Source organism: Drosophila arizonae, chromosome 2 (assembly GCF_054131065.1).
Source record: "Drosophila arizonae isolate 15081-1271.41 chromosome 2, UAZ_ARI_1.0, whole genome shotgun sequence".
NCBI lineage: Eukaryota > Metazoa > Arthropoda > Insecta > Diptera > Drosophilidae > Drosophila > Drosophila arizonae.
This window is the reverse complement of record NC_142922.1, coordinates 35,008,894-35,031,290: the sequence shown is the minus strand read 5'-3', so window position 1 is coordinate 35,031,290 and position 22,397 is coordinate 35,008,894. Positions and strand designations below refer to the sequence as shown.

The 22,397-nt window shown below is 40.5% G+C and overlaps 1 protein-coding gene across 15 annotated transcripts in view; it reads right to left on the bottom strand.

Moving 5' to 3' along the window:
- The window catches only part of Myo81F (unconventional myosin 81F), a 281,418-nt gene that overhangs the window by 64,242 nt on the left and 194,779 nt on the right, over window positions 1–22,397 (bottom strand). For 14 of the 15 annotated variants that reach the window (XM_089461766.1, XM_089461780.1, XM_089461770.1 and 11 more), the window contains one exon: window positions 1,193–1,331. The exons of the other annotated variant lie outside the window; for it this stretch is intronic. In XM_089461766.1, the coding sequence (XP_089317892.1) occupies window positions 1,193–1,331 (139 nt within the window). The remainder of the gene's footprint in view (window positions 1–1,192; window positions 1,332–22,397) is intronic. 15 annotated transcript variants of the gene reach the window in all.

The window sequence follows — 22,397 nt, the reverse complement described above, 5'->3', positions numbered from 1 at the left end:
AGCAGTCTCGACTAGAGCCTCCTTACTTGTTTTTTTTTTTTTTTAATTTTTATCACCCCATGCACAGACGATCTAGACACATTTAATTGCTTGTTGATCTCCGTAAGTGTCATCCCAGATTTAAAATAATCTCTAATCAATACTCTGATTTCATTGCAAATAGGCTTACCAATTACCATCGTTGCTAAACTTTCACTGATCTGCACCAATTTTAAAATTTTTGCATTCTGTTTTGCTATATTATTAGCAGACGACTATAACTAAAAAAAGATTCTGTTACATTGATTGCTTTTTTTTTTGCTTTTATTTTGAGATAAAGTTAAGCTTACGCAGCGTTCGAATAAATAGTCCTAATTTTTTATTATCTCTTAAGTCATCCATTTGAATAAATTACTCATAATGTTGTTTCGTTTTTATAAATAGATGAGAATAAAATTCTCTTTAAAACGAAATGCATTTGTATGTGTCATCTTTAGTATTATTGATAATATAGTGTTTTATTGTTCAAATTAATAGTGGTTTGGGGTGCTGCACGTGCGTTTGTTAAATTACAAAACATTTCAATATTTTTTTACCGGAATTTAATGAAACTTTCAGCATATGATCTACATATTCTATTGAATATTTGACAAATTAAAAAAATTAAACATAATTCACAATTAGCTATACTAGCATCTGACTTTAGCCTGAATGTTTTTATTCGATAAAAACATAACGGGATGGTTTATCGAATTTTAAAAGCAAACTTGACATCCGCGCTGTATATACGATCATTCAAAAAAATTAAAATCTCTAGCTCTTACGAACTTACAAACAGACGGACAGACGGACAGGGCTAAATCGACTCAGCTCGTCGCCCTGATCAAGAATATATAATTTGTGGGGTATGCCACGCCTCCTTCTGCCTGTTACATACATTTCAACAAAACGATTTTACCCTGATTTCCCATTTTTAATGGGTTCAGGGTAATGCCGAAAGGGGCTGACCTATTGTCACTCTTTGTTTGAACAACAATTGAAGAATCCAATTTTTGAACAGGGACTTGAGTTTCTTTAGCAGCATCAACAGGAGAACAGGAGATTCGTGACCAGGTGGTGTAGACAAAACAAAACACAAGGTGAAGGAGGAGCAAGCGAATTTGGTGACGATGTTAGTATAGAAGTGGGGGGAAAGAGTTTTCTTAATACTTACAGCAACTTCTACACTTGAAGGCGGTTGTAATCGCGTCGATACTTTTGTACATTTACAATTATCGAAACACCACTGAGCATACTGCCTTAGTTTTCCATCCAGAACTTCCAGTTTTTCTTTTAAAAATGAAAAGTAATATCTGAAAGAAACATATTAATAACGAAGAGTAAGTTGTTAAATAAATCCACTTTTACCGAATTCAAATTTTGAACTGTTTTACATACCTACTAACATACTAATCACCCTTTCACCCTCTAAAAGGGTACATTTTCATAATGTATAGTCAAGTGGCCCTTTTTATACCTTTATCCTTTATTCTATTTTGGCTCTTCCTTTACTCTTTTAATTTATTATTTCTTATTCTTTGTCATTATCAACTATTCTTGCAACAACTGTTAATACTTTCCGTTTTATACCATGAACCCATTTTCAATGGGAAATCAGGGTATAATGGTATTGTTCAAATGTATGTAACAGGCAGAAGGAGGCGTATCAGACCCCACAAAGTATATATATCAGGGCGACGAGCTGAGTCGTCCGTCTGTCCGTATTTATGAACACGTCGATTTCAGAAAATATAAGAGCTAGAGACTTAAAATTTTTAGACTCATTCACGAAAATGAAATGAGTATATTGGTTTTGTGCAATGTCCGTCTTGCTGTCCGTCCGTCTGTCCGTCTGTCCGTCCGTCCGTCTGTCCGTCTGTCCGTATGAACGCAATCTATTTCGGCGCTATTGAAGCTAGAGACTTGAAATTTGGAAAACATTTTCGTGTATATCTCCGATTTATAAAGTGTTAAAATTTTCCCGATCCGCCCACTAGGGGCGTGGCAAATCGGAAAATGCATTTTCCGATATACCAGAAATCATGTTTGTTGAAGAGCTAGAAAGCTGAAATTTGGTATGTAGGTCCGCGCCGATCACCCAAGATCACAAGCTATGGCGGATATACCTCCGCCCATTAGGGGCGTGGCAAATCGGATAAAACTGTATCTCCTAAAGTTATAAACCTAGAATGCTGAATGCACGTAAGCTGATGTTTTGATTCTATGAAGATAGGTGAAAAAATTATATAGCTACGTCCACTAGGGGCGTGGCAAATCGGACCTGAAGATATAGTGATTTTTCGAATTCTGCTATATTTTAGGCACTATTGATGCTAGAGACCTGAAATTTGGTATATATACGCGGGTTGGTCACCCAAGTCCAACGAGCTATCTCCTACAGTTTAAGAGCTAGAAGCTTCAAATTTGGATAGTTAAGTTACTGGTAGCCTCCTCTATCGATATTTAAGCCTCTTTAGGGGCGTGGCATATCGAAAAATACCCTGTAGTTTTCACAATTTTTGAGCGTAAGAATTCAAATTTTGCATTTAGGTAACCGGTTGCTCGTTCTAAAAACTGGCTAAAATTGAGGAGTCTACGGCCACTAGGGGCGTGGCAATCGGCATTTACAGTGCCCGGATTGCGACATTTATATGCGTCAGCCATCTATTTATGTATATGTACACATAAGTAGGCTTAATAGGCATTGATAGCACGGAAGGAAACATTTTTATAAAATTAATAAAATATAAAAAAGCTAAAATAACAAAAATTTGCAATTTAATAAAAAGTGTTTTCAGCGGGATTTGAACTCGCACCCAACCCAAACAGCATGTTTGTCAAAATAGCTAAAATAAAGATCGTCGGCGCTTCAGCCTACAGCACCACCGCGTCGTTTCGATCAAGAGTAGTTAAAACGAAATCACATTATTGTTATGACGCCGCATAGCAAAGAAAATCCAGTGTAGCGGCTGGAAATTCAAAAACAATGCAAAGACAAATCAATCGCAACGGGATTCTTAGAATATGCTAGAGCACGCATTTATGTGTACATACATACACACATACAAATGAGCGCGTGTATAAGGCTGGAATGCTTGATGCTATGCGTGCAGGCTTACATATATAATTATATATACATATGTATGTATTTGCGTATATGTATTTGAGGGCTATTTAAGAAGAAACAAATTTAATCTTATAAAATTATTCGACTAAGAAAATGAAAAGTATTAAGTGCCATTCAGTCAAGCTCGCACCTTCCCAATAAAATATCTATTTTATAAAAAACGAAATATGTATGAAAATATAAGAAAAATAACACAGCAAAGGTTCGAACCTCCCCTACTCTAACATTACTTGCGTCGCCCTTAGCACCCGCGCCATTGCTTTGCTCGAGCAATCGGTTGCTAAAATAGAATAGCTTAATAAGAGAGCGTCATCAGACAAAACTACAGTAACGGCTCGAAAAACCAGAAATCAATCAAAATTCTAAGAATGTGAGAAAAGGCGCGCTTCTGTCTGTACGCATAGAATAGACGATGAGTGTGTGCACATGCATAGGAAAATCGCGCTGATCTGCTGTTAGCTTGAAGCCGTATCCAATATATGGATATAAATATATGTCAAAATTGTATAAATTATATATGTATGTAATTTGAATGCAATAGCTATCGATGATTTTCCAATTTTAATGGCATCATGCCGTGTTTTTTGTTGCGCACTAGACTTGAAAATTGCACTATATACTCTGGTTACAGCATTTGGGCTGTGAATGAGTCTTCTGCAATCGGTATCGCCCGACTGCAACGTTCTTACTTGTTTTTATATGTCCGTATTTACAGCGCGGATATCGAGTTTATCATTAAAAATCAATAACTCATCCCGTTATTTTTAATAGATAAAAAACGTTATCCAAAACCAGTTATAAAATTATATCTTCTACACCTTTATTGCTGGAGTCTCCAAATTTTTAATGCATGCTTATATGCAATTTATGCAATTTCTGTTTTTGCTAAAATTTACCCCACCTCTATATCCACCCTTCACCCTCAGCTTTTTTAATAAGCCTATTTCAAATACTACAGACTTGTGCTTTGGCAAATATATGCATATCCATGTTATAATCATAATCTGAAAGTTTCATGGAGATCGTATGTCCACAAATAAGGTTATTAAACTATTAAGTTCTCATAGTAAGCGCACACTGCAGGCAATGCATGTTTAGGCGCTCGTGCGTATCCCTGTGTTTGTGCATGCGTGTGTGTATGTATGCGTGTGTGTGTCCGTGCGTGTGTGTGTGTGTGTGTGTATGTGCGTGTTTCTTGTGTAAGCTGAAAGACGCGAAAAATTATTGAAATAGCTATTGCTCCAAGGGTTCAGGGGATCTCGTAGTTAAGCAGTCTCGACTAGAGCTTTCTTAAACCCATTGAAAATGGGAAATCAGGGTATGATGGTTTTGGGAAAAGTATATAACAGCCAGAACTTCTGGCCCAGAAGCAAGCGTGGCAGACTCGACAAAGTATATATATTCTTGATCAGGGCGACGAGCTGATTCGATTTAGCCCTGTCGCCTGTCTGTTCGTCCGTATGTATGAAAGCGTCGATCTCAGAAGATATAAGAGCTAGACACTTGAAATATTTTTTCCTAGGTCCGTGTGTACCATGCGCATATAGAGTTTTGCTTTAAAAATCGTAATATATATATATTTCATATATTCACCCCCTCACCCACATATTTATAAAAGGCGTACTTCAAATACTAGAGACAAGATCCCAAACAATTTTTCTCGTTTGTAAACTCGAAGCGTAAATCCTCTGGTTTGCCGTCCTCATTTGTCCTTGGAGGTGAAAAAACATGCAATGATCAGGATTCCTCTGATCTATTTGCTGATTTTTTTCAATCCACTTATTCTTCTCCTGATCTCTACAGCAACTCATATCCTTATTCTCTTCCTGAATATGGATCTATAAATACTCCCAAAGTTACTGCATCCTCTCTGGCTGCAGCCATTAGGACATTGAAATCATCTTTCTCTCCTGGTGCTGATAATATTCCTAATTGTGTGATTAAAGAGTGCAGTGTTTCTCTTCAGTCACAATTACTAAAATTGTTTAACTTGTCCTTAGATACTTCTGTGTTCCCTTCAATTTGGAAAGAATCTTTTATCATTCCCTTATATAAAAAAGGTGGAAGATCTGATATTTCCAATTATAGAGGCATCGCGAAATTATCTGCTATTCCGAAGTTATTTGAGAAAATCATAACATCGGCCTTGCAGCATTTTTGCAAATCGATTATTCAACCATCTCAACATGGTTTTGTTCAAAATCGATCTACGTCCTCTAATTTACTTGAGTTCACTTCGCTAGTTAATGACAGCTTTTCCAAAAAAATGCAAACCGATGTTATTTATACGGACTTCAGTAAAGCATTTGACTCAGTACATCATCACATACTAATTCTTAAGCTTGAACGCTTAGGATTTTCACCCTGTCTTGTCTCTTGGATTTCATCCTATTTAACGGGTAGAACCCAAAGAGTCTTGCTGAGAACAGCTATGTCTAAACTTATCTTTGTTTCGTCTGGTGTACCTCAGGGTAGCCATTTGGGCCCATTGCTCTTTTCCCTTTTTATAAACGACCTTCCTAGTTGTATCTCGTACTCCACTATATTTATGTATGCTGATGATGTAAAACTTTGCCTTCCATACTCCAGGGCAAATGGACATCTTCACCTTCAAGATGACCTAAATGCATTTCAACTTTGGTGTGTGGCAAACCAGCTTGACCTAAATTGCTCAAAGTGTATGACAATGACCTTCAGTCGTACCGTTCCTCTAATTGTTGATTATAAAATTAGCAATATTTCCTTACGACGCATCTTTACAGTCAAAGATCTTGGTGTGTTCTTTGACTGTAAACTTAACTTTAATCTTCATATTTCTACCATCATTAATGAAGCCAAAAGTGTGCTTGGCTTTATTAAACGTTGGTCTAAGGAATTTAAAGATCCTTTTATTACCAAGCGCTTATTTACTTCGCTTGTGCGTCCTATTCTAGAGTATTGCTCTGTCGTATGGTCTCCGCAACATAAACTGTATCAGGATCGTATCGAATCGGTCCAAAAACAGTTTCTTCTCTTTGCCTTAAGAGACCTTAGATGGGACAGTAATTTACGATTACCGTCTTATCATAGTAGGCTCCAGCTAATTGATCTTCCATCGCTAACCAATCGCAGAACAATTTTAGGAATTGTTTTTCTGCATAAATTGATTAGATGTGATATTGATTCGTCCTCTTTGTTGGGTCGTCTAAATTTTTTGGTTCCGTCCCGAGCAACTAGACACTATCGTCCACTTCATTTACCTGTGTGCACTAGGGATTATTCTTTGCACAGTGCGTTTCATGTTCTTTGTGTTAATTTTAATAAATATTATCACGTTTTTTCCTTAGAGCTCTCTCCTTCTAAAATAAAAAGTGTACTATCAGCTTATCTTAGGGAAATCACTCACAATGCCCAGGCATAAGCATTGGCCTACGTTTTTGCTGCTAATGTTGTGTTAGTGATTTCTCAATTCTATTCTTATACTCTATTTTTGGCTCTTCCCTTTCTCTTTTCTTGTTATTATTTCTTATTCTTTTTATTATCTTTTCTTGCAACTTCTTTTATTACCGTCCTTTTTCTTTTTCTATACTTTATCTCTTCTTATTTTCTTTTTTTTTATTATTGTTTTTTTTAACTTTTATTTATTTATTTATTTTTTTTTATATTATTATTATTATTTTTTATTTTTATTATTATTTTAAGAATTATTTTAATTATGCTAGATATTGTTAATAACCAACATTTTAATATTTTATTTTTTTTAAGTTTCTTACTAACACTTTCTTTTCATAGCTTCAATAGTATCACTGACCATATTTGGCTGTGAGACGTGGGCATAGCCGGCCGGACTGGCAAATAAAATACCCCCATCGGGTTGGTGTTACTATTTGAAATTATATCGTGTACTTTGTATAGGCTTTTTTAAATTAAAATTGACTCTCGTTTTTGTCAATAGCTTTAAGAAATAAATAAATAAATAAATAAACAACGAACAATGAAGTTACCATAGTAAACCCACACTACAGCCAATGCGCGCGTGCGTATCCGTGTGTGTGCATTTGCGAATCAGTATTGAAATATCAGTTGCTCCAAGGGATCTCGTAGTCGAGCCGTCTCGACTAGAGCTTTCTTATTTTTCGAGTAACAACTTCACATATTGACTTTTTGGCCGGGAGTGGCCCCATATTAGTTCTACTCCTTAATTCACGTGAAGTCTAGTCTAGTTTTTAAGAAAAATATATACTACAACACAAGACACATATACAACTTTGAACACATACTACAAAATTCTAAACTAGAATTTATATCAAGCACACCTGACTCTGTACGAATAATTACTTCGTCTAAATAAAGTCACCAAAAATTTTGAAAGCTTGTAAATGTAAAGAAAGTTTTGGCCACATGTTTGACTTTGGGCCCTTGTTCTCACGCAGGGTTGCATCAACTAATCTATATTTACTATTATTTATGCTGCTCCAAAGACGAATTTCATCCTTTTTGGTCCATGGTCAATTTTAGCTAAGGATATAAATTTTGAGCTATCTTTGGTGATAAAAAATATTACAGGTCGTTTTTTTCATTTGCTGCTATTCTGCATTGCTTCAGTGTTTATTTTCTTAAAATACTAATATTATACAATTGATTACGAAATGGGAGCAGTAATGAACAGCACGTAGGTTAATAATAACAAGTAAGAAAACTCTAGTCGAAAGTGCTCGACTAGATACTTCCCTGAACCAATCTAATAAAAACGTATATTTAGTAATGTAGTATAGTTTTAGTTTCAATTTCGTAATTTTTAAAAATATAAAAGAAGGAGAAAACTTATTTAATTAAATATATAAAAATTTTGAAACAATTAAAAATCAAACATCAAATGCGCGCGCTTTGAATACGAGCCCGAGACGTCTCGAACGAGCGTCACGCCACTAGTCACGATGCCACTCAATAGTTAATTCGAAATTTTTACGGCAAAACTGAAATAGCTTCACGCTGCAGAGCCATCTAGCAAACCTAAACCAAGTAAGAAGACTAGTCGAAACTGCTCGACTAGGAGATACCCTGAACCCTTTAATCTGATATTCTAATCAGTCTGCACTTCTTTTCGACACCCATACATACACACGCACGTATTAGAACGCGCTCTGCTAACTGCGCAGTAAGCAGCGACTGCGCTTGGGCTGTGCTGTAGTGTGGGCAACATTATACGAATTTATTTGTTGAATAATTTAATTTCTAGACGTACAATTAATGAAACTTTCAGGGCGTAATCATATTGTGAAAGTGTATGTGCGTTCCAAAGCACACGTCTCTAGTACTTGAAATACGTCTTTTACAATAGTGAGGGTGAGGGGGTGGATTTAGAGGTGGGGGGTAAATTTTGATAAAAACCGAAATTATATAAAATACATATAAATCTACGTTTAAAGTTGGGAAGCTCTATCTCTAAAGGTGTAGGAGATATCATTAAATAACTAGCTTTCGATAAGGTTTTTAATCGATAATAAAATATCGGGAGTAGTTTTCAATATATAAAGAAAAACTTTATATGCGCGTGATATACACGGACCTAGGAAACAAAATTCAAGTCTCTAGCTCTTATATCTTCTGAGATCGACGCGTTCATACATACGGACGGACGGACGAACGGACGGACGGACAGACAGACGGACAGGGCTAAATCGACTCAGCTCGTCGCGCTGATCAAGAATATATATACTTTATGGGGTCTGCCACGCCTCCTTCTACCCGTTACATACTGTTTCACAAAACCATTATACCCTGATTTCGCATTTTCAATGGGTTCAGGGTATAAAAACGTACAGTTAGTATGGTAACATTTCAATTTCGATGTATTTAAAAATATATAAAGGAATTATAAAGCTCATTTAATAAAATATATAAATATTTTGAAACAATTAAAAAATATACATCAATTGCGCGCACTCTGGATTCGAACCCGAGAGCTTCCGAACGAGCGTCACGCCGATAGCCTCAACGCCACTTCACGTTTCGAAATTTTGATGGAAAAACTGAAATTGATTCACTGATGCAGCGCCATCTAGCAAACCTAAACGGAACTAACTGCTTATGTGATTCTGAGAATGTGCTAGAAGTGTATATGTATGTGTGCACACGTATATGATAACTGTTGTAGCTGCTGCATGTGCGTTTTTTAATTGGAAAAACATTTTATTGTTGCTTAATTTTATTCGATTGACTTTACGGAATTTAATGAAACTTTCAGCATATTATCTACATATTCTATTGAATATTTGACAAACTAAACAATTAAGAAAGCTCTAGTCCACACTGCTCGACTACGAGATCCCCTGAACTCTTCTTCTTCCCCTGAGCTCTTGTATCTTCTGAAATCGACGCGTTCAAGCATACTGACAGAAGGACAGACAGACGGATAGAGCCAAATCAACTCAGCTCGTCGTCCTGATTAAGAATATATATATATACTTTGTGGGGTCTGCTACGTCTCCTTCTGCCTGTTACATACATTTCAACAAAATCATTATACTCTGATTTATCATTTTCAATGGATTCAGGGTATAACAAGTAAGAACGTTGCAGTCGGGCCTTACCGACTGCGGAATACTCATTCACATCCCATCAACAATTTAGTAGTTAAGTTTCACTCTAATACTGTATAAAATACAGTTTTTCCCGATTTGCCACACCCCTACTGGGCGTAGACACCATTTTTGGTCAGTTCTTAGAACGTGATAACGGTACTCTAACTGCAGAGGCGGTGATCTCACCAAGGCATGAGTACATGTTGAAACTCCGGGCCGAGGAAGAGGATGCCATTCTAATATGTCGCCAGGCGCTGCGGCGTATAAAAACCGCTGTCACTAAGCAAAAAAATATCAGTCTGGATGTTAAAAGCGGGGTATCCGACTTAGACGAACTGCTCGATATTCTAGGACACTGCAGGAACTCCTGGAAGAAGCTGGAGGCTGAAGCAACTAAGCAGAAGCAATTAGAACCAGCAGCAGAGAGAAAGGCATGGATCTTGGAAACGGTGGAAACACCTACCATTCAAAAGAGACAGGCCTCTAGCCCCTTAGATTCTGACAAAAAACTTTGCAAGGGACAACAGAATCTGTGGCAAAAAGTCACCAGAAAAGGGGTTTCAAAACAAAGAGCGGAAAAGACTTCTTCGGCACCCGCAGTGAAGCCGAAAGCAGTAGCACAACCAACAAGAAAAGAGAAGAAAAACCCTCCCCGCACAGAAGCAGTCCTCATAAAACCTGAAAGTGGACAAAGCTACGTAGATGTTTTACGAAACATACGCAGCACAATCCAATAGGACGAAAAGGAAAATGTGAGAGCCATAAGAAAAACCCGAAACGGGGCACTCCTTGTAGAACTCAGCAAAGGGGAAAAGTTACAACCGGAGCAGGTTGAAAAACTTAAGGCTACCGTTGAGAAAACAGCTACGGTAGCCGAGTCAAAGCCTACAGCGACAGTAGAGATCCGAGATCTTGACTCACTAACTGTAGAGTCTGAGGTGGCTGAGGCAGTGCGACAAGTCCTTGATAATTCATCAGCGGACTTGCGCATAAAAGTCATTGCACCAAACAGTCGAGAGCAAGTAAGGGCTTTTGTAACTTTAGAAAGCCAATTAGCGGAGGCGTTGCTGAGCTCAAATATTAAAATTGGCTATGTCAGGGCTAGGTCCAGGATGTGTAAGCCCATCCGTAGATGCTACAGATGCTTCGGGGTCGGTCATCTGCAGACCAACTGTACAGGACCGGACCGAAGTGGTGGTGGCATCTGCATTAAATGTGGTGAATCAGGTCACAAGATGAAAAAGTGCACAAACCCACCAAAATGCTGCATTTGCACGGATGCAGGGCGCACTTCTGTTGATCACATGCCGGGATCGCAGAAATGACCAAGCACTCGACAAACTACAGCAAAATGTTGAATTCTCCAAGGAAATCTACAACGGAGCAAAACGGCGGATGCACTTTTCACACAGATAGTAGCAGAACATGCTATTGATGTAGTGATCATCAGTGAGCAATATAAGCGAAAAGAAACCGGTGTCTGGTTAGAGGATAACACTAAGACTGCTGCCATATAGATCCCCAGTAGTAGTGGACAACGAACACTAGAAAGCAGGATGGGAAACTGCTACGTCTACGCACGCTTCAGAGAAGTTGCAGTAGTCAGTTGCTACCTAACTCCTAGCGATGACATAAACACCTTCCAGAATAAACTGAATGCAGTCGAGGATATGCTCGTGGATCGACGCCAGCCCTTCATTGTGGCAGGCGATCTGAATGCACGACAAGTAGACTGGGGTATATCCTCTATTAACTCTAGAGGACGGAAAATCATGGATATGGCCGCTAGGTCCGGGTTAGTGGTAGCAAACTTCCATAGGCCGGGATGTGAAGGCACAATACCGGACGTAACCTTTGGATCCGAACACATCGTAGATCGGATAAAAGACCGGAAGATACTCGATGACTTCGCGGGCAGTGATTACGAGTATATATCATATATATATATACCAATCAGCAAAACCCTCCACTATGCCCAAGAAAGGCTTCCCACAGATGGGACATAAACAAGGTGGATACACGCAAATTACTAGCTGAACTAGATAGACGTGAACGACAGTTCGACGGCACATTGACCTCGAAGCAAGTGGTCGAAAGAAGCCTAACAGCTATGGAAAGAGCGTGTAACGCTTCGATGCCAAAAACTCACAGCAAACACGGGGGTAGACGACATGCGTACTGGTGGAACCACGATATTGCAGAAAAAAGGAAAGTATGCATACAATGTAGAAGAAGGCTAACAAGGGCACGACGCTCTGGAAATTTTATGACGGAAGCATTTGCAGCTAAGATTGCGAGAATAGAACCATCGATTGCTATCACACGCAGTAAGCCTGACAAGTGGAAAGAGCTCTGCAAAGATATAAATAAAGACCCTTGGGGACTTGGTTACAAGATAGTCACGAAGAAGCTGAGAAACCACGGAGCAGTGCCAAGCGTGGATGATTAAACGATGGATCACAAAGTGGAAACACTATTTTCAACACACATCCACGAGACGCATGTGCGAACAACCGTAGAGTTCGATGGTTCAGTCCCAAATTTCACCGAGGAAGAACTCAAGACTGCGGCTCTCTCCCTAAAGAATAAGAAAGCGCCGGGACCAGATAATATACCGGCAGAGATACTGAAGGTGATAGCATCAGGACGGCCTACTTTCCTCCTTAGGATGTATAACGCATGTCTAAAAGAAAGGATATTCCCAGAAGCGTGGAAAGAACAGAGACTGGTGCTCATTAGCAAAGGCAAAGGTGATCCCAACTCACCTTCGGCTTATCGCCCATTGTGTATGCTAAACACAGCGGGCAAGCTGTTAGAAAATCTCATAAGACCCAGACTACTCGCCGCAGTAGAGGCCGCTGGAGGACTTAGCTCCAGGCAACACGGGTTCAGAGCTGGAAAATCCACAATGGGAGCTATCGATGAAGTGGTTCAGGCAGCCAGAGCTACGCAAGGAGGAAATGCATACTCGCGCCCAGTGGTCCTGCTAGTAGCGCTGGACGTTAAAAACGCGTTTAATAGTGTAAAGTGGACCGATATGCTTACTTCCTTGGAGCATCGTTTCCATATAACGGAGTACCTGATGAATATGATCAGAAGCTATTTGCAGGATCGAATACTTTTGTACTCCACATAGACTGGTACGAAACGGTATAGAGTGACTGGAGGAGCTGCACAGGGGTCAATCCTGGGACCTGTGGAATATAAGCTACGACGACATCCTAGGACTGCCAGAAACACGATAGAGGCCCAAAAGAGACTTACCCAAGTCATGATCCGCACGCGGACATGGCTCAGCTCTCGAGGATTGGAACTAGAAGTGTATATGTATGTGTGCACACGTATATGATAACTGTTGTAGCTGCTGCATGTGCGTTTTTTAATTGGAAAAACATTTTATTGTTGCTTAATTTTATTCGATTGACTTTACGGAATTTAATGAAACTTTCAGCATATTATCTACATATTCTATTGAATATTTGACAAACTAAACAATTAAGAAAGCTATAGTCCACACTGCACGACTACGAGATCCCCTGAACTCTTCAAGCAATAGCTATTTCAATCGTTGTATAAAATGCATATAAATCTACATTAAAAATTTGCAGACTTTAACTTCAAAGTTGTAGGAGATATGATTTTATAACTGATTTTCGATAAGGTGTTTTATCGATAAAAAAAATAACGGAACAACTTATCGATTTTTAAAGCAATAGCGGACACGGACCACACGGACATTTTACAAACAAAATTGAGCTCTCTAGCTCTTTTATCTTCTGAAATCGACGCGTTCAAGCATACTGACAGAAGGACAGACAGACGGATAGAGCCAAATCAACTCAGCTCGTCGTCCTGATTAAGAATATATATATATACTTTGTGGGGTCTGCTACGTCTCCTTCTGCCTGTTACATACATTTCAACAAAATCATTATACTCTGATTTATCATTTTCAATGGATTCAGGGTATAACAAGTAAGAACGTTGCAGTCGCACACACAAGCACCCACGCATAAACACGCATGGGCTGCAGTGTGCACTTACTATGGGAACTTAATTGTTTAATAACTTTTTTTGGCGACGTACGATCTTCATGAAACTTTCAGATTATGATTATAACATGAATATGCAAGCACATGTCTCTAGTATTTGAAATACGCTTTTTACAAAAGTGAGGGTGAGGGGGTGAATTTAGGGTGAATTTAACAAAAACCGAAATTGTATAAATTGCATATAAGCATACATTAAAAATTTGGAGACTCTAGCAATAAAGGTGTAGAAGATATAATTTTATAACTGGTTTTCGATAAAAAAGATCGGGATAAGTTATCGCTTTTTAATGATAAACTTGATATGCGCGCTGTAATTACGGACATTTAAAAAAAATTTGAAGTCTCTAGCCCTTATATCTTCTGAATTCGACGCGTTCATATAAACGGACAGACGGACGGACGGACAGACGGACAGGGCCAAAACAACTCAGCTCGTCGCCCTGATCAAGAATATATATACTTTATGGGGTCTGCCTGTTACATACATTTCAACAAAACCATTATACCCTGATTTCCCATTGAAAATGGGTTCAGGGTATAAAAATGGAATCTTCGGAAAAGAAGAGACTTCTCAGAACAGGCGGCAAAGAGTAATCGACAGCAAACCATAGTCTCGTGGAAGGCGAGATGGTCAAGCGAAAGGTATGGAAGTTGGGCCGCTAGAATAATTCCCGATCTAGAGAAGTGGATAAATAGAAAACACGGTGAAACGTCGTTCTATTTGGCACAACTACTGTCCGGACATGAATACTTTCGAAAGTATCTAAATAAGATGGGGAAAACTGCTGAATCCAGCTGTATTTACTGCGAAAATGCAATGGACGATGCAGAACACACTTTCTTTAACTGCAACAGGTGGTCGGAAGAAAGAATCGAACTGGCATAAACAGTCGTTGAAGTCGAAGTAGAGACATTAGTACAGCAAATGTGCAGTAGCATAGATGCTTGGAAAAAAGTCTATGACTTCGCCGAAAAGGTTCTTCGGTGGAAAAGTATGACCTGGACGCAGGCACACAAAGGGCAACGCTCATTTAGAGCACAATTGCGGGATAGCTCCTGGCTCCAAGGTGGTTTCGAGCCCCAGAAGAGGAGTTTTTTTTAGTCGGTAAGCAGTCATGCAGTCCGACACACCGGCTAGAGTGACGACCTGACTGACAGTGCATAAAGCATTTTTTCCTACCTCAACCCACAAAAAAAGAAAAACAAGTAAGAAAGCTCTAGTCGAGACTGCTCGACTACAAGATCCCCTGAACCCTTGGAGCAATAGATATTTCAATAATTTTTCGCGTCTTTCAGCTTACACAAGAAACACACACACACACACACGTACGCACACACAGGCACGCATAAACACGCATGGGCTGCAGTGTGCGCTTACTATCAGAACTTAATTGTTAAATAACTTTTTTTATGGACGTACGATCTTCGTGAAACTTTCAGATTATGATTATAACATGAATATGCATGTAATTTTAGCATTTTACAAATGTGAGGGTGAGGGGGTGAATTTAAGGGTGCAGGGGTAAATTTTAACAAAACCCGAAATTGTATAAATTGCATATAAGCATACATTAAAAATTTGGAGATTCTAGAAATAAAGGTGTAGAAGATATAATTTTATAACTGGTTTTCGATAAGGTTTTTTATCGATAAAAAAAGATCGGGATGAGTTATCGATTTTTAATGATAAACTTGATATCCGCGCTGTAATTACGGACATTTAAAAAAAAATTGAAGTCTCTAGCTCTTATATCTTCTGAAATCCACGCGTTCATATATACGGACAGACGGACAAACAGACAGACGGACAGGGCCAAATCGACTCAGCTCGTCGCCCTGATCAAGAATATATATACTTTGTGGGGTCTGCCACGCCTCCTTCTGCCTGTTACAACAAAACCATTATACCCTGATTTCTCATTGAAAATGGGATCAGGGTATAAAAAACAAGTAAGAATGCTCCAGTCGAGACTGCTCGACTAGGAGATACCCTGAACACTCCAACCTGATATTCTAATCATTCTGGACTTCTTTTATGCACACATACATACACATGCACTTATAAGCCTGCGCTCTGCTAACTGCGCAGTAAGCAGCGGCTGCGCTTGGGCTGCGCTGCAGTGTGGGCAATATTATGAGAATTTATTTGTTGAATTTCTTTTGTAGACATACGATCTCAATAAAACTTTCAGAGCGTAATCATATGGTTAAAATGTGTGTGCATTCCAAAGCACAAGTCTCCAGTACTTGAAATTTTTTACAAATTGAGGGCGAAGGGGACGTGGTATCCAAAATCTGTAAATTGCAAAATCTTTGTATCCCTTAACTTTATATACAACGTAAATTCTCCAGGTCTAAAAGTGTTCAAATTAGGCTGAAAAAACCAAGTCGATTTTTCGATTATTCTCGATACAAAAGTTATCGGATGAGGTTTCGAAAAAATATGATAAACTCGTACTGCCTATGGTATACACAAGTATGCATGCCGAATTTCAGCTCTCTAGCTCTTATATCTTCTGAGATCCTTTTGCTCATACGGACGGACGGACGGACGGACGGACGGACAGACGGACAGGGCTATATCGACTCAGCTCGTCGTCCTGATCAAGAATATATATACTTTATAGGGTCTGCGATGATTCCTTCTGCCTGTTACATACTTTTCACAAAACCATTATACAACAAGTAAGAAAGTTCTAGTCGAGACTGCTCGACTACGAGATTCCCTGAACCCTTGGAGCAATAGATATTTCAATAATTTTTCGCGTCTTTCAGCTTAAACAAGAAACACGCACACACACACACAGGCACGTACGCACACACAGGCATACATACACACACACGCATACAGACACACATACACACACACATACGCATACACACACAAACGCATACACACACACATACACAAACACATACACACACAAGCACCCACGCATAAACACGCATGGGCTGCAGTGTGCGCTTACTATGAGAACTTAATTGTTTAATAACTTTTTTTTATGGACGTACGATCTTCGTGAAACTTTCAGATTGTGTATGTATGTGTTTGTGTATGTGTGTGTGTATATGAGTGTGTGTATGCGTTTGTGTCTGTATGCGTGTGTGTGTATGTATGCCTGTGTGTGCGTACGTGCGTGTGTGTGTGTGTGTGTGTTTCTTGTGTAAGCTGAAAGACGCGAAAAATTATTGAATTATCTATTGCTCCAAGGGTTCAGGGGATCTTGTAGTCGAGCAGTCTCGACTAGAGCTTTCTTACTTGTTAATGATAAACTTGATATGTGCGCTGTAATTACGGACATTTTAAAAAAAAATTTGAAGTCTCTAGCTCTTATATCTTCTAAAATCGACGCGTTCATACATACGGACAGACGGACAGACGGACGGACGGACAGACGGACAGACAGACGGACAGGGTCAAATCAACTCAGCTCGTCGCCATGATCAAGAATATATATACTTTGTGGGGTCTCTCACGCCTCCTTCTCCCTGTTACATACATTTCAACAAAACCATTATACCCTGATTTCCCATTGAAAATGGGTTCAGGGTATAACAAGTAAGAACGTTGCAATCGGGCGATACCGATAGCAGAAGACTCATTCACAGCCCAAACGCTGTCAACCAGAGTATATAGTGCAATTTTCAAGTCTAGTGCGCAGCAAAAACCACGGCATGATGCCATTAAAATTGGAAAATCATCGATAGCTATTGCATTCAAATTACATACATATATAATTTATACAATTTTGATTTTTATTATATATTTATGTCCATACATTGGATACGGCTTCAAGCTAACAGCAGATCAGCGCGAGTTTCCTATGCATGTGCACACGCTCATCGTCTATTCAATGCGTACAGACAGAAGCGCGCCTTTTCTCACATTCTTAGAATTTTGATTGATTTCTGGACTTTCTAGCCGTTACTGTAGTTTTGTCTGATGACGCTCTCTTATTAAGCTATTCTATTTTAGCAACCGATTGCTCGAGCAAAGCAATGGCGCGGGTGCTAAGGGCGACGCAAGTAATGTTAGAGTAGGGGAGGTTCGAACCACAGTAAAGTGTTATTTTTTTTATTTTGTCATACATATTTCGTTTTTTATAAAATAGATATTTTATTGGGAAGGTGCGAGCTTGACTGAATGGCACTTCATATTTTTCATTTTCTTAGTCGAATGATTTTATAAGTTTTAATTTGTTTCTTCTTAAATAGCCCTCAAATACATATACGCAAATACATACATATGTATATATAATTATATATGTAAGCCTGCACGCATAGCATCAAGCATTCCAGCCTTATACACGCGCTCATTTGTATGTGTGTATGTATGTACACATAAATGCGTGCTCTAGCATATTCTAAGAATCCCGTTGCGATTGATTTGTCTTTGCATTGTTTTTGAATTTCCAGCCGCTACACTGGCTTTTCTTTGCTATGCGGCGTCATAACAATAATGTGATTTCGTTTTAACTACTCTTGATCGAAACGACGCGGTGGTGCTGTAGGCTGAAGCGCCGACGATCTTTATTTTAGCTATTTTGACAAACATGCTGTTTGGGTTGGGTGCGAGTTCAAATCCCGCTGAAAACACTTTTTATTAAATTGCAAATTTTTGTTGTTTTAGCTTTTTTATATTTTATTAATTTTATAAAAATGTTTCCTTCCGTGCTATCAATGCCTATTAAGCCTACTTATGTGTACATATACATAAATAGATGGCTGACGCATATAAATGTCGCAATCCGGGCACTGTAAATGCCGATTGCCACGCCCCTAGTGGCCGTAGACTCCTCAATTTTAGCCAGTTTTTAGAACGAGCAACCGGTTACCTAAATGCGCAATTTAAATTCTTACGCTCAAAAAATGTGAAAATTACAGGGTATTTTTCGATATGCCACGCCCCTAAAGAGGCTTAAAAATTATTTGTGGGGCATCGATAGAGGAGGCCACCAGTAACTTAACTATCCAAATTTGAAGCTTCTAGCTCTTAAACGGTAGGAGATATAAACTTTTGCGATTTGCCACGCCCCTATAGGCGGACATATATCTACCATAGCTGGTTGGACGTGGGTGGTCAACCCGCGTATATATACCAAATTTCAGGTCTCTAGCATCAATAGTGCCTAAAATATAGCAGAATTCGAAAAATCACTATATCTTCAGGTCCGATTTTCCACGCCCCTAGTGGGCGTAGATATATAATTTTTTCACCTATCTTCATAGAATTAAAACATCATTTCATCAGAATTTCAGCATTCTAGGTTTACAACTTTAGGAGATACAGTTTTATCCGATTTGCGATCTTGGGTGATCGGCGCGGACCTACATACCAAATTTCAGCTTTCTAGCTCTTCAACAAACATGATTTCTGGTATATCGGAAAATGCATTTTCCGATTTGCCACGCCCCTAGTGGGCGGATCGGGAAAATTTTAACACTTTATAAATCGGAGATATACACGAGTATGTGTTCCAAATTTCAAGTCTCTAGCTTCAATAGCGCCGAAATAGATTGCGTTCATACGGACAGACGGCCAGACGGATTCACTTTCGTGAATGAGTCTAACAATGATTTCCCATTGAAAATGGGTTCAGGGTATAAGAAAAAAAAAAACAAGTAAGAAAGCTCTAGTCGAGACTGCTCGACTACGAGGTCCCCTGAACCCTTGGAGTAATAGCTACTTCAATAAGTTCTCGCGTCACAAGAAACACGCACACACACAAACACGCAGGAGTTCGAGTTGCGTTTTCGTGGAGTACGGTCGACGTCATCGTAATCCGTCGTGGACAATAGCTTGATCTGTGTTTTTCCCTGTGAAAGTGGAAGAACTGTAGACAACGTGGTTGCTGTGGGCGCGAAGCACCCAGCGACGGCAAAAACTATCAAAGACTTACTTCGCGGCGATCTCGCGGAGTACCCCAGTGGTACAATCCGGTGGTGCAAGAGAGGGGGGCAATAGCACTGCTCCAGTGCTGAGGCTCTGCACGAAGCTGTAGGCAAAGCCTTGGGTGACCGAGCGGTAGTTATAACACTTACCGAATCGGCTCAAATTGAGATTCGGGACCTAGATGAGTTAGCAAGCAAAGAGGAGATCTTGGAGGCAATTAGGGTGGAGTTGAAGGATAGCTCATTACCCATTGAGGCTATCACGTCGCTTCGACCGGCTTTTGGTGGACAGCAAAGAGCTACAGCTGCTCTTCCAATTGAAAAAGCCAAAACTCTACTCGTACTGTCCAAAATCAGAATTGGATGGGTTGTATGCCGTATCCGCGCTGTGGACCAGCCTAAACGCTGTTTCAAGTGCCTCGATTACGGTCATATGGCAGCAAACTGCGGCAGCGACTGTGACTTAAAGGGCGCGTGTTTCAGGTGTGGAGAGATGGGTCACAGTGCCAAAGCATGCACCAAGCCACCAAAATGCAGCCTCTGCATCCGGAAAGGTGAAAAGCAGACGGACCATTCAGCAGGCAGCTTCAAGTGCCCATCTTACCGTGAAGCTACTCGTAAAATGAAATGTTAAGGTTTTTGCAGCTTAACTTAAATCATTGTGTTGCTGCCCAAGATCTTCTAGAGCAGACCATTAGGGAAAAATGTATAGATGTAGCTTTTCTCTGTGAGCCTCACCACTGTAGAACCAGCTGCCCTAGGACATGGTCAACAGACGTTAATGGCAAAGCTGCGTTGTGGGTATGCGGCAACTCAACGAACGTACTTTCGAATGTTAAGTCATTCAATGGGTTTGTACGCGGCCGAAATGGTAACTTATGGCTTTACAGTTGCTATCTGGCCCCCGGCATGCAGCTTAGTGAGTTCACGACGGTGCTCGACGAGCTTGCCGAGGATGCTAGGGGTCGGAAGGCTATTATAGCTGGAGATTTTAACTCATGGGCGTTAGAATGGGGTAGCCTCACAACAAATGCCAGAGGTCGTATCCTACTGGAGATCTTCGCGACACTAGATGTTGCACTGCTCAACACTAGCCACGAGTACACTTTCAGTCGGGCGGGATATGGATCTGTTATCGACATTACTTTTGTCACTTCATCCCTCGTTCGGGGAGCAACATGGAGCCATTGCGATAGCTATACGGGCTGCGACCATACGGCACTTCTATTCACAATAGGTGAGCCACCTGCCAGGCCGCCAACCTTGTGGAGGGAGTCGTATCGGCTATATACTTTCGATCCCGCGGTCTTTTCAGAGGCCATTCAGTCTCTGGGCACAATTGGTAATGCTGAGGCCAGAGCATGCCAAATGGTAGCCCAAATACAGAGTGCCTGCAATAGCAGCATGTTACGCCGCAAGCAGTTCACGCGACAACAAGAGCCTACGTATTGGTGGAATGCACAAATATGTGACATTCGTCGCAAATGCATCCAAGCGAGAAGAAGCTACCAACGGGCTCGCGGTAGGTCAACGTTTTTTGAGAAACAATTAGCTTACCAGGCAGCTAGAAGACAGCTGAAAAGGGCCATTCGGGCAAGCAAAAGAGAATGCTTTTTAGAGCTGTGCCCTTGGGGCGGGGCATATAAGATAGTAGTTAAAAGACTATACGCAGGTAGACAGGTGCAGCCTACGGATCGTCTGGAGCTTAAATCGATTGTGGAAACGCTCTTTCCAGAAAGTTTAAGCTCCATTCACGCCCCTGGGTCCGAGTCTGCTGATCAGGGCTTAACGAGCACTGAAATTGTTTTAGTCACAGAGATAGAAATCGTAGTAACGGTCCGGGGTCTTAGAACCAACACTGCTCCACAGCCGGACGGGATCCCAAATCGTGCGCTAAAGCTAGCCCTCGCCTTGCACCCTAGTACGTTCGCTGAATTATTCAACGAATGTCTAATTCAAGAGAAAGCCCAGAACCTGGTGTTGCTATCAAAGGCTGGAAAACCACCAGATGAGCCATCTTCATACAGACCGATCTGTCTCTTAGACACCATGGGAAAGGTGTTTGAGAAATTGATTTGCTCTAGACTGCAATTACTAGCGCCGGAGACCTAAACAGCAACGACGTCTCCTTCTAATGAGCGTCATTAGGTCCGCCATCCTCTATGCTTCGCCAATATGGGCAAGAGCGATGGCAACGCCGAGCTACAGCCGAGGCATTTGCGCGATCTACAGACTGAGCGCAATCAGAGTCAGCTGCGCTTTCAGGACTATCTCCGATGACGCGGCGCTCGTCATAGCTGGTATGGTACCACTGGAGTACTTGGTCGCCGAAGCCGTGGAGCGGAATTCGCACGCGCCTGCGCGACTCAACGCTGTCAGGGCGAACAGCATTGCACGATGGCAAAGAAAGTGGAAAAGCTCAGCTAAAGGGCGGTGGACGCACAAGCTCATCCCGGAGCTTGAACCATGGGTCAATCGCAAACACAGCGAGGTAAACTTCTATCTTTCGCATATCCTCTCGGGCCATGGATGCTTCGGAGCTATTTGAAGCGCTTTGGTCACGAGGAAACTGACGAGTGCCCCTGGTGCGGGCGAGGGCATGTGGAAGACGCCACATCCTTTTCGTATGTGGACGGTTCCTGCACGAGAGGCGTCGTCTAGAAGTGGCACTGAGCCGCTCCATCAGAGCGGACAACATTGTCAATGCCATGATGGAATCGGAGGAAGCTTGGGAACTAACAAGCA